At 36.8% G+C, this 14,293-nt stretch overlaps 1 protein-coding gene across 6 annotated transcripts in view; it reads right to left on the minus strand.

The window, feature by feature from the left end:
• The window catches only part of Micu3 (mitochondrial calcium uptake 3), a 120,438-nt gene that overhangs the window by 55,489 nt on the left and 50,656 nt on the right, over positions 1-14,293 (minus strand). For all 6 annotated transcript variants that reach the window (XM_021265098.2, XM_021265094.2, XM_021265095.2 and 3 more), the window contains exon 2: positions 485-638. In XM_021265098.2, the coding sequence (XP_021120757.2) occupies positions 485-638 (154 nt within the window). The remainder of the gene's footprint in view (positions 1-484; positions 639-14,293) is intronic.

The following is a 14,293-nucleotide window of genomic DNA, read 5'->3' on the forward strand; positions in this document are numbered from 1 at the left end:
TATTAAGTGAGACATTAAAAGATTTACTAGAGTGTGACTAATGTAAAAAAGTTTGAGAACCACTGCTCTAACAAATGGAAAAGTGAGTAGCAATTATCCTATATTTAACACTGTAGGAGCTAGGACAAATACAGAAGAGATATAAGTAGAAATCTTGACTCTGGCTAATTTTAAAGCCAGTCCTCTCAATTACTCTGTTTAGACTGCATATGAGCATGAACAGGCAAAATATAAATCTTTTATAATATCTCTTTGATATCAAAAGTAAGATAGTGCTGAAGCTTGGTATATGTCAAAGCTGGAGCAACTGAAAATTTTTGAAAAGAGAAGAGAGTTGAGTCTGGTAACACTGCATAGCATATTGTCTTTTGAAATACATTACTTTGTTAAGTTATTCTAAAAACTATATTCTGATCTATATTTTTACAAAGTAGAAGAATAAAGTTTGGAAAAATTATTAAGATAACTGAAAATATATACTTACATTTGGGCTCATCTGTTGTAACAGCCAAAATAAAATCATATGGAGTCATGAATAACTGCCCTTCACATTCTATAGAAGCAAATAAACGAAATCGCCTCTCCCGAGAGGTAGCATAGAGGTTTAAGTCTTCAATATCTGTTCTGCCAACAGCAACCTAAGGTTAAGAAAACAAATATATTTGCACTATGTGAAACAACACTCCCTTTTAGAAGATAAATGCTTTTAGTTACATTAAAAGTGAATTAGCCAACCAAATTAAAAAGTAAAAAATATTCTGTCTTATGGATACCCATAATCATTTTATAAAAATAAATTATTCCAGAAATAAAATGAATTAATGTTTGAAACATTCTATCCTGAATGTAATTAAGGGTTTCAAGATTTTTAAACTAGCAGTTCAGATGATTTGTAATTTTTAGGGGGTTTTCTTTCTTGAGTTTTAGCATTAAATTACAAAGTCAGTGGACAGAACACCTACATTTGCTGAATACTTATTATATGCTTTATATTAGCTTACGTATTTGATTAGAAGTCTATCACTAAAGTCCATTAATTTCCAAAAAGAAGAAATTTAAAACCCAAATAAGCTGTTCATGGGAATTACTAAGGAAATCACAGAGTAGTAATGTTCAGAGTTGAAACTGCTAATTATAGGCGACTGTGAAATAGTCAATTACCAATGGCCATTCTGAAATTTGCCTCGAGGCAAAATTATTAAAATTGGAAGGGGTGTGTGTGGGGGGATCCTCTGTTTTCTTTCATTTCAAGACCTTTCATCGTTATTTTCTCTGAACAAAATATAAATATAAATGTATTTTTAATACTTTTCTTAATTATAAAATTGATAGATACCAATCATATAGAATTTAGAAAAGAGGATTTATATAACAATTTTCTATTATTTTTGGCTAAAGAAATGGAATTAAACCATACATGCTGTTCAATAATCTGTTCTTTTGTACTTATCAATAATTGATACAGGGCCATTTTTCTATATCACTAAATATTCTAGCAGTTAATGTATACAACTTGAAGACAGACTTTAAAACTACATGTTTGTTTTCTTTTTGTCAAAGTTTAAGATTACACACATTATTCAGTAATATAATATTTTATGCTTATTAATATATCATGGCCATTTTCCTATTTTATTATTGTAGAAAACTGTAACAAACTGAGTAAGATTCTACAGAAAAATTTGTAACATAATATGATAAATAATCAACATGGTTGGATATTCAGATGATTGATAGTCTTTTACTACTATAAACACTGACATAATAACTAGGCTTGAAAATATTTAGAAATATTCTCAAATAGTTGAAATTAATTCCAAAGAGTAGAACTGAATGGTCAAACAAAATATTTTTGTATATACTATCTATTCCTTTCTAGACAGTTAATAGTTATTTAAATGTCAAAGACAAGGTGGGTCCGTAGTATTTTAATAACAATTGTTAGGGCCAGGGATTTAGCTCATTGGTTTCCCCACCTGCTGCGCAAGTGCATGGACCCAAGTTCAATTCCTGGTACCAAAAAAACCCCCCAAAAACCCCCAATAATTTAAGCAGTCCAAAGGTATTGGGAAATTGTTTTGGCTCCTCATGGGCAAGACATGAGAAACTGAACAAGACAATGATAGTTATGGGCAATAATCTCCCTGACTAGTCCTAAGGATGATACATATATTCCCTTATATCCCAGGAGGTTCTTTTTCCTCTCAGGACAGGAGAACCAACCACAATTTGCTTTGTTCTTGGTAGGCCATTTCCTTGGGACTATGAGTGATCCCAAAGAACCATGATTTATCTTCAGTGGATTTCACGTGTGACCACAAAGCCAGGAGCACCCATTGTTTTTGTACTACAATCTAAAGCCATGTCTCAGACTAATATTCTAAACCATAATTGTTTCTTTATTCTATCTATATTTGCTATGACCTAATATTTCTATGACCTACCTAGAACTTCTGCCTCTACCTGATGCTGCCATTATTTCTACAGAGGTGCCTGTTTTTCTAACAAATTTTCCTTCCTTAAGCACAGTCTATCTTTTGCCACAGCATACCAAATCTGCTTAACTACTGCAACTGGGAATTTGATGCACCTTGTGTGGACTAATACTAATTTCTCCTCCTCTTTTACTTTTGAGAACAATTAATTTTAAAAGCTTATCATTCCCCCTCTAATATCTCACATCTACCAACTGCCACTACCTTTGTTCAAGCACTCATTACTACCTACAGTGTTCTTTTTTTTTTTGTATTAAATTCTTTTATTGGTACACTGTAAGTATACAACACAATTACATTTCGCATTGGGAATTGTATCTTTATATAATGCATCTTGGTTCTTATTTTTTCCCCATTCCTAGCCCTCCCTTCATGCCCTCCACCCTTCCTTATTTACAAAGACTTTATTTCCATTTTTTCCATTTCTCATCATTTTTTCCTTTCCCTTCTTTCCTTTCCCCTGCTCCTCCCACTACCCCTACCCCTTTGGACCTTTTCTTCCTATTTTACATTATTGATTATTCATTCTAATCATTGGAACATTTTAGGTATACAATACAATGACATTCATCATTGGAAATTTGCACTTTTACATAGTCTCTCTTGGTTCTTATTTTTCACCCTTGCCCAGCCCTCCCTTCAACCCCTCCAGTCCTCCCTAGTTACAAAGATTTTGTTCCTATTTTTCCATTTTCTCATATTAATCCCATTCCCTTCTATCCTTTCCTCTAGCCCTCCCACTTCCTTCCCCTTTGCCCCTTTTCTTCCTATTTCACATTACCTATTATACATTTAGTCCTTATTTACACTTTCAGTTTCTCACACCAGAGAAACTATTCTGTATTTACACATGTGTGTCCTATTTATTTCACTTAAGAGTATCGCCTCAATGTGCATCCACTTAGCTATAAATGTCTCTAATTTCTCATTTTTTTATGGCTGAGTAGTACTCCATTTTATGAAAAAACCACATTTTCTTGATCCAGTCTCCAGTTGATGGGCATTTGGGCTGTTTCCAAGTTTTAGCTATTACAAACTGCACTGCTATGAACATGGGTGACCATATATCCCTGTGGTATGATTCTTTTAATTCTTTGGGGAAGATCCCCAGCAGTGGAATAGCGGGGTCAAATGGCACTTCCAGTCCTAGTTCTTTGAGGTATCTCCATACTGATTTCCACAGTGGTTTCACCAGTCTACACTCCCACCAGCAGTGGAGGAGGGTTCCTCTTTCCCCAGAGCCCCGCCAGCATTTGTTATTGGTTGACTTCATGATAGCAGCCATTCTTTCTGGAGTGAAGTGGAATCTCAGCTTTCTTTTCATTTGCATCTCTCGAATGATCAGTGATGTTGAACATCTTTTCATGTATTTATTTCCTATTTCTACTTCTTTGTCTGAGAAATGTCTGTTCATTTCAGATGCCCATTTTCGGATTGGGTCTTTAAATTTGGGAGGTCTGATCTTTTTAAGTTTTTCATAGATTCGAGATAGTAGACCTTTGTCTGAGGAAGAGCAGGTGAAGATTTTTTCCCACATTGTGGGTTGTCTCTTCACACTGCTGGTGGTTTCTCTTGCTGTGCAGAAGCCTTTTAATAAGAAGAGATCCCATTTGTTGATTGTTTGTGCTGAGGTTTTGTTCATAAAAACTTCTCCTACACCTATGTCTTCAAGGGTTCTACCTAACCTCTGTTCCAACTGGTTCAGAGTTTCTATTTTAATATTTAGATCTTTAATCCATTTTGATTTTAGTTTAGTGCATGGTGAGAGATATAGATCTACTTTTCATCTTTGCCAAGTTGAAGCCCAATGTTTCCAGGACCATTTATTAAAGAGGCTATCTTTCCTCCAGTGAGGGTGTTTGGCTCCTTTGTCGAAGATGAGATGGCTGTGTCTGGCATTGTTTCTGCATCTTCTAATCTGTTCCACTGGTCTTCAGGTCTGTTTCTTTGCCAGTACCATGCTGTTTTTATCACAATAGCTTTGTAGTATAGTTGCAGCTTGGGGATTGTGATACCCCCTGCCATGTCTCTGTTACCTAGAATGGCTTTGGCTATTCTGGGTCTCTTCTTGCTGCAAATGAATTTTTGGATTGTTTTCTCGAGGTCTATGAAGTATGCTGCTGGGATCTCAATTGGAATTGCATTAAATCTATATAGCAGTTTTGGAAGTTTGGCCATTTTCACTATATTAATCCTTCCTACCCAGGAGCAGGAGATGTCTGTCCATTTTCTGATATCATCTTCAATCTCTCTTTTCAGAGTGCCATAGTTTTCAGAGAAGAGGTCTTTGATTTCTTTCATTAGGATGATTCCTAGGTATTTCAGTTTTTTGGATGCTATTGTAAAAGGAATTATTTGCCTTATTTCTCTCTCAGTGAGTCTGTCATTGGTGTAGAGGAAAGCTATTGATTTTTGTGTGTTGACCTTGTAACCAGCTACTTGACTGAATTTGGTTATTAAGTCTAGAAGACTTTTGGTGGAGTTCTTGGGGTCTTCTATATAGAGTATCATGTCATCTGCAAATAATGAAAATTTGACTTCTTCATTACCTATCTTTATTCCTTTTATTTCTTTCTCTTGTCTAATTGCCGCGGCTAATGTTTCCAGAACTATATTGAACAAGAGTGGTGATAGTGGACATCCTTGTCTTGTTCCTGATTTGAGTGTGAAGGATTTCAGTTTTTGACCATTTAGTATGATATTGGCTGTTGGTTTTTCATAGATGGCTATTATCAGTTTGAGGTAGAGGTCATCTATTCCAATTTTTTGTAGGGTTTTTATCATAAATGCATGTTGGATTTTGTCAAATGCTTTTTCTGCGTCTATGGAGATAATCATATGGTTTTTGTCCTTGGCTGTATTGATATAGTGTATTACATTGATTGATTTTCATATATTGAACCATCCCTGCATCCTTGGGATGAATCCTACTTGATCAGGGTGTATGATCTTCTTGATGATCTTCTGCATTCTGTTTGCCATTATCTTATTAAGGATTTTTGCATCTATGTTCATTAGTGAGATTGGCCTATAGTTCTCTTTTTCAGTTGGCTCTTTCTCTGCTTTGGGGATCAAGGTGATGCTTGCTTCCAGGAATGAATTTGGGAGTACTGCTTCCCTTTCAATTTCATTGAAGAGTTTAAACAGTAGCGGCAGCAATTCCTCTCTGAATGTCTTGTAGAATTCAGTAGTGAAACCATCAGGGCCCGGGCTTTTCTTAGTTGATAAGTTTTTAATTACGTTTTCAATTTCATTGGTTGATATTGGGTTGTTCAGAATTTTTAGGTCTTCTTCGTTCAACTTTGGTAATTCATATGTATGTAGGAATCTGTCCATTTCTTCTGTGTTGTCCATCTTATTGGCATATAGGTTCTGGAAGTAGGTATTGATGATCCTCTGGATTTCTGCTGGGTCTGTTGTCATTTCACCCTTTTCATTCCTAATTGCATGGATTTGGGCCTTTTCTTTCCTTTTTCTGACAAGGTTGGCTAAAGGTTTGTCAATTTTGTTGATTCTTTCGAAGAACCAACTCTTGGCTTCATTGATCTTTTTGTATCGTTCTCTTAGTCTCCATTGCATTGATTTCTCCTCTGATCTTTATAATTTCCTCCCTCATATGAGCTTTGGGATTGTCCTGCTCTTTTTCTAGAAGCTTGAGGTTCAGCATCAGGTTGTTTAATTGGGCTCGTTCTCTTTTCCTAATATGCGTATTCACTGCTATAAATTTCCCTCTAAGACTGCTTTCATTGTGTCCCATAGATTCTGATATCTTGTATTGTCATTGTCATTTAATTGAAGGAACTGTCTGATTTCTTCTTTAATTTCCTCTGTGACCCATTGGTTATTCAGAAGTGTGTTGTTCAATTTCCACATGTTTATGACATTTTTTGAGTTTCTTCTGCTATGGATCTCCAATTTCATTGCACTATGGTCTGATAATATAAAGGGGATAACTTCAATTCCTTTGCACTTACTTAAACATGTTCTATGTGTGAGTATGTGGTCTATTTTTGAGAATGACCCATGTGCAGCTGAGAAGAATGTGTATTCTGATTTTGTGGGGTGGAAGACTCTGTAAACATCTGTTCAGTTCGTTTGTTCAAGAGTTCGATTGAGTTCTAGTATTTCATTACATATTTTTAATCTAGTTGATCTATCTATTTGTGACAGTGGGGTGTTGAGGGCCCCCACTATAACTGTATTAGTGCATATATGACTTTTCATGTCCGTTAATATTTGTTTTATATAGTTGGGCACACTAGTGTTTGGTGCATAGATATTTATGATTGTCATCTCTTCCTGTTGGATTGTTCCCTTTACAAGGATGTAGTGTCCTTCTTTGTCTCTCTTAATCAGTGTTGGTTTGAAATCTACTTGATCTGCCAAGAGGATAGCTACTCCTGCTTTTTTTTTGGGTTCCTGTCGCATGCAGTATTGTTTTCTACCCTTTAACTTTCAGTCTATGAGTTTCCTTTTGAATTAAGTGTGTTTCTTGTATGCAGCATATTGTTGGATTTTGCTTCTTGACCATTCTGCCAGTCTATTTCTTTTGATTGGTGAATTGAGACCATTAACGTTGATGGTTATAACTGAAATGTATTGACTTGTCATTGCCATGACTTTTTCTTTTTGTTGGGTTCTCCCCCTTTCCATTTAATTTCTTGTTATGTCAGATAGGTTCATTCTGCTTTGCTTCCTGGGGTTGTGATCCTCAATGCCTGTTCCTAGTATATTGTGTAAAATTCTTTGGAGTGCTGGTTTGGTATTCACAAAGTCCCTAAGGTGCTCTTTGTCATCAAAGTATCTTCTTTCTCCATCCATTTTGAAAGATAGTTTTGCAGGGTACATCAATCTGGGTTGGAGGCTGTTTTCTTTTAGGGCTTGGAATATGTCACTCCAAGCTCTTTTTGTCTTGAGGGTTTGTGTTGAGAAGTCTGCTGTGATTCTGATGGGCTTTCCTTTGTATGTGATTTGTTTCTTTTCTCTAACTGCTTGCAGAACTTTGTTCTTCTGTTGTTTTTCTGGCATCTTAACAATCATATGCCTATGTCTAGATTTTTTTTGATCAAGGCTATTTGGAGTCATATATTCCTCCCTTATCTGTATGTCAAACTCTTTTCCCCTGCTTGGGAAGTTTTCTGCCATTATTTCTGTGAAGAGTTTTTTTATGTTATCTCCACTCTCTCCTGTTTCTTCATTGAGCCCAATCAGTCTTATGTTATTCTTCTTTGCATCATCTAGCAGCTGCTGGATTGATTTCTCATGTTCCCTTATAATTTTGAAGCAATTTTTCTTTTCCTGGTCACTAATGGCAATCTTATCTTCTATATCTGAAATTCCGTCCTCACATTGGCTCATTCTGCTGTGTAGACTTTCAATGGGGTTTTTCATGTCCTGGAAATCTATTTGCATCTGTTTTATGGATTCCATTTGTTTCTTATGTTGGGATTCCATCATGTTCCTGAGCTCCTCTCTAGATTTATTAATCATGTCTTGCACTAGGGGCACAATTTCTCCTGCTATCTGAGAAATTATTTCTGATTTCATTTTTTCCAGATCCCCTTTTTTTGCCAGTTCAGTGGTTCCAGGTGGTTGAGTATCAGAGTATTCCATCTCATTTCCCTTTGGGGTTGCTGTAGGTGATCGGGAAGTCTGGTTTTGAGACTTATTTATGTGTTTTCTCATTTCAACCTGGACAGGGGGCTGTTAGCGCCTTGGTCTGGTGGTCTGGTGTCCTCTGCATCTTTGTAGTGTGGAATCAGGTGGGTGCCTGTCTGCAGTGGGGTGATTAGGCATTTTTCGTGCAACTGAGGACCTCAGTAGGGCGTGCACAGACCTGCCTGTCTGCAGCGGGCTGATTTGGCGTGTGTTCCACCTCGGTAAGCTGTTACCTACAGTTTTACAGTAATGGTCTGGGATTTTTTTTTTGCCTCTAATCCATTCTTTTTTTTGTTTTTTGGTACCAGGGATCTAACTCGGGATCTTGAGCTTTCGAGGCAGGTGCCAGAACCACTGAGCTAAATCCCTGGCCCTAATCCATTCTATATTGAAACAAAACAAAATAAGCAGAACTGCAGAAAAATCTACATCCTCTAATCACAGGAGTAAAGGTATGAGAAGAAATCTCATTACACAAAACCAAAGTTTTTCATTAAATCTGTATGAATTCTATGTCTTGTTAGAAATTGCCAAACAAGGCCCCAATACCTTTGGTAAGAGCAGCAGTGTGGACCAGAGTGGGGCCGCTGCAGGTAGATCCAGCCAGGGCCCCGCGCCGGCCCCAGAGGCTTGGGCTCACAGGCCCAAGCCAAAGGTGCACCCAGAAAACACATGCACAAGCACATAATCATCAGCCAGGGGCCTGCCCAGATATCACATGGAGACCCTAGCCAGAAGCCTGCTCAGACATCATGGACTAGGGGGCAAAGACCTCAGGCAAAGGTTCTCCCAGATACAGTAAGGAAGGGAGGCAGGCCTTAGCCAGAGGCACATCTAGATATCATCCCAAGTGTGCGAAGGCCCCAGCCAGAAGCCCACCTAAACAACAGATCAGCTCACGGATCTAGAAGGCAACCATTCTGAACCCAGGAATTGGTACACTTGTGAACAGTAGAGAAAAGGCCACTCAGTGGCATCCTGAGCATTGAAGACCACTAGGTAAGCAAAAAGATGCCTCAACAAAGGTGCAGGAGGCTGCATCTGTTGAAATGAGAAGCCACTTAAAAAAGTCTCAAAACCAGACTTTCAGATCACTGAAGGAAACCTCAAAGGGCAATGAGATGAAACACTCAGATACTTAATAACCTGGACTCCCTGAACTGGCAATGAAAGAGGATCTGGAAAAAATGAAATCAGAAATAATTTCTCACATAACAACAGAGGTTGTGTCCATAGTGCAAGACATGAATAATAACTCTACAGCAGACACAGATTTAAAAAATAGAGGAACTGAGAAATATGATGGAATCCCAGCATAGGAAACAAATGGAATCCATAAAACAGGTGCAAACAGATTTCCAGGAGATTAAAAACTCCATTGAAAGTTTACGCAGCAGAATGAGCCAATGTGAGGACAGAATTTCAGATACAGAACATAGGATTGCAATTAGTGACCAGGAAAAGAAAAATTTCTTAAAAATAGTAAGAGACCACGAGAAATCATTCCAATGGCTGCTAGACGATACAAAGAATAACATAAGACTGATCAGAATCAATCAAGAAAGAGGAGACAGTGCAGACGACATTAAAAAAACTGTTCACAGAAGTAATGGCAGAAAATTTCCCAAGCAGGGGAAAAGAACTTGACATACAGATAAGTAAGGTACATAGGAATCCAACTAGCCAGGATCAAAAAAAATTTACACATAGGCATATAATAGTTAAGATTCCAGAAACCCAACAGAAGAACAAAGTTCTACAAGCAGTTAGTGAAAAGAAACAAATCACATACAAAGGAAAGCCCATCAGAATCACAGCAGACTTCTCAACACAAACCATCAAGGCAAGAAGAGCTTGGAGTGACATATTCCAAGCCCTAAAAGAAAACAGCCTCCAACATAGATTGATGTACCCTGCAAAACTATCTTTCAAAATTGATGGTGAAATAAGATACTTTCATGACAAAGAGCAAGTTAGGAACTTCATGAATACCAAACAAGCACTCCAAAAAATTTTAAACAATATCCTAGGAAAGACAATGAGGATCACAACCCCAGGAAGCCCAGCAGAATGAATCCATAGGCACGACAAGAAATTAAATGCAAAGGGGAAGAATCCAACAAAAAGAAAAAGTCAGGACAATGGTAAGTCAATATGTATCAGTTATAACCATCAATGTTAACAGTCTCAATTTACCAATGAAAAGAAACTGACTATCAGAATGGGTCAAGAAGCAAGACCCAACAATATGCTGCATACAAAAAACAAACATAATTTAAAAAGAAACTCATAGACTGAAAGTTTTAGGGTGCAAAGCAATATTTTATGCAACAAGAACCCCCCAAAATGCAGGAGTAGCTATCCTATTTGCAGATCATATGGATTTTAAACCAACAGTGATTAAGAGAGACAAAGAAGAACACTACATCCTTGTAAAGGGAACAATCCAAGAGAAAGAGATGACAATCATAAATACATATGCACCAAATACTAGTGCGCCGAACTATATAAAACAAATACTAACGAACATGAAAAATCAAACAAGCACTAATACAATAGTGGTGGGGGACCTCAATACCCCATTATCACAAATAGATAGATCAACTTGACAAAAAATAAACAACAAAATATTGGAACTCAATCAAACTCTTGAACAAATGAACCTAACAGATGTTTAGAGAGTGTTCCACCCCACAAAATCAGAATACACATTCTTTGCAGCTGCACATGGGTCATTTTCAAAAACAGACCACATACTCGCTCATAGAACATGTTTAAGTAAATACAAAGGAACTGAAGTTATCCCCTATATATTATCAGACCATAGTGCGATGAAACTGGAGATCAACTGCAAAAGAAACCACATGAATTTCATAAATACATGGAAAATGAATAACACACTTCTGAATAATGAATGGGTCATAGAGAAACTTAAACAAAGAAATCAGACAGTTCCTACAACTAAATGACAATGTCAATACAACATATTGGAATCTACTGGACATAATGCAAGCAGTCTTACGAGGGAAATTCATAACAGTGAATACGCATATTAGGAAAACAGAGCGAGCTCAAATAAATAATCTGATTCTGAACCTCAAGATTCTAGAAAATGAAGAGCAGGACAAATCCAAAGCTCCTACAAGGGAGGAAATTATAAAGATCAGAGCAGAAATCAATGCAATGGAGACAAAGAGAATGATACAAAAAGTCAATGAAGCTAAGAGTTAGTTCTTCAAAAGAATAAACAAAGTTGACAAACCCTTAGCCAACCTTATCAGAAAAAGGAAAGAAAAGGCCCAAATCCATGCAATTAGGAATGAAAAGGGTGAAATTACAATGGATCCAGCAGAAATCTAGACGATCATCAATACCTACTTTGAGAACCTATATGCCAATACGATGGAAAACACAAAGAAATGGACAGATTCCTAGATACGTATGAATTGCCAATGTTGAATGAAGAAGACCTAAAAATTCTAAACAACCCAATATCAATCAACAAATTGAAAACATAATTAAAAACTCACCAAGTAAGTGAAGCCCAGGTCCTACTTGCTTCACTGCTAAATTCTACAAGACAGTTAGAGACAAACTACTGCCACTACTGTTTAAACTCTTCAAGGAAACTGAAAGGGAAGCAATACTCCCAAATTCATTCCTGGAAGCAAGCACCACCTTGATCCTCAAAGCTGAGAAAGACCCAACCAAAAAACAGAACTAGAGGCTAATCTCACTAATGAATATAGATGCAAAAATCCTTAATAAGATACTGGCAAATAGAGTGCAAAGGATCATCAAGAAGATCATACCGCCTGACCACGTGGGATTTATCCCAGGAATGCAGGGATCGTTCAACATATGCAAATCAATAAATGTAATACACTCTATTAATAAGCCAAAGACAAAAACCATATGATCATCTCAATAGATGCAGAAAAAGCATTGGACAAAATCCAGCATTCACAATAAAAACCCTACAAAAAATTGGAATAGACAGTCTGTACCTCAATCTGATAAAAGCCATCTATGAAAAACCAACAGCCAATATTATACTAAATGGTCAAATGCAGAAATCTTTCACAATAAAATCAGGAAGAAGACAACAATGTCCACTGTCAACACTCCTGTTCAATATAGTTTTGGAAACATTAACCATAGCAATTAGATAAAAGAAAGAAATAAAAGGAATAAAGATAAGAAACGAAGAAGTTAAATTGTCACTATTTGCAGTTGACATGATACTCTATACAGAAGACCCCTAGAACTCCACCAAAAGTCTTCTAGACTTAATAACCAAATTCAGTAGAGTAGCTGAATACAAGGTCAACACACAAAAATCAATACCTTTCCTCTACACAAACAACAGACTCACTGAGAGAAAAATGGGGCAAACAATTCCTTTCACAATAGCATCCAAAAAAATGAAATATGTAGGAATCAACCTAATGAAAGAAATCAAAGACCTATACTCTGAAAACTATAGCACTCTGAAAAAAGAGATCGAAGAGGATATCAGAAAATGAAGATATCCCTTGCTCCTGGACAGGAAGAGCCAACATAGTGAAAACGGCCATACTTCTAAAACTGCTATATAGATTCAATGCAATCCCAATTGAAATTCCAGCAGCATACTACACAGACCTTGAGAAAACAATCCAAAAATTCATTTGGAATAAGAAGAGACTCAGAATAGCAAAAGCAATTCCAGGCAACAAAGACAAGATATGGGGTATCACAATCCCCAACTTGCAACTATACTACAAAGCTACTGTGAGAAAAAAAGCATGGTACTGACAAAGTAAACGACCTGAGGACCAGTGGAACAGATTAGAAGATGCAGAAACAACTCCAGACACACTCAGCCACGTCATCTTCAACAAAGGAACCAAATATTCTCACTGGTGGAAAGATAGCTTCTTTAATAAATGGTGCTGGCAAAACTGGGTTTCAATTTGCCAAAGATTACAACTAGACCTATATCTCTCACTATGCACTAAACTAAAATTGAAATGGATCAAAGATCTAAATATTAAAACAGACACACTAAACTAGCTGGAAGAGAGGTTAGATAGAACTCTTGAAGACACTTGGGTAGGAAAAGATTTTATGAACAAAACCTCAGTTGCTGATGAACTAGCTAGCACAAACAATCAACAAGTGGGATCTCTCCTTATTAAAAAGCTTCTGCACAGCAAGAGAAACCACCAACAGTGTGAAGAGACAAGCCACAATATGGAAAAAAAATCTTTCCCAGCTGTTCCTTAGACAAAGGTCTACTATCTAGTATATATAAAGAACTTTTAAAAAAATCAGACCTCCCAAATTTAAAGACCCAATCCAAAAATGGGCATCTGAAATGAACATTTCTCAAAGAAATAGAAACAGCAAATAAACATATGAAAAATTGTTCAACATTAGAAAGATGCAAATGAAAACAACTCTGAGATTCCACCTCACCTCAGAAAGCATAGCTGCTATCAATATATCAACCAATAACAAATGCGGGTGAGGTTGTGAGGAAAAAGGAACCCTGCTCCACTGCTGATGGGAATGTAGACTGGTGCAACCACTATGGAAATCAGTATGGAGATACCTCAAAGAACTAGGACTGGAAGTCACATTTGACCCAGCTATTCCACTGCTGGGTATCTTCCTCAAAGAATTAAAAGAATCACACCACAGTGATATATGTGCACTCATGTTTATAGAGGCACAGTTCGTAATAGCTAAAACTTGGAAATAGCCCAAGTGCCCATCAACTGAAGACTAGATAAAGATAATGTGGTTTTTGTATAAAATGGAGTACTACTTAGCCATAAAGAATGAGAAATTAGAGACATTTACCGCTAAATGGATGTACATAGAGGCCATACTCTTAAGTGAAATAAATACTGACACACATGTGTAAATACTGAATAGTTTCTCTGGTGTGACGTACCGAAAATGTAAATAAGGACTAAAAGGTATAATAGATAATGTGAAATAGGAAGAAAAGGGACAAAGGGCAACGGGAAGTTCGAGGGGTAGGGGAAAGGAAAGAAGGGAATGGAATTAATATGAGGAAATGAAAAAATGGAAACAAAGTCTTTGTAAATAGGGAAGGGTAGAAGGTTTGAAGGCAGGGGAATAGGGAAAAA

The sequence above is a fragment of the Heterocephalus glaber genome, unplaced genomic scaffold (genome assembly GCF_053883595.1).
Source record: "Heterocephalus glaber isolate CG9 unplaced genomic scaffold, H.glaber_assembly_v1.0 deba00001461, whole genome shotgun sequence".
In the NCBI taxonomy this organism is placed as follows: domain Eukaryota; kingdom Metazoa; phylum Chordata; class Mammalia; order Rodentia; family Bathyergidae; genus Heterocephalus; species Heterocephalus glaber.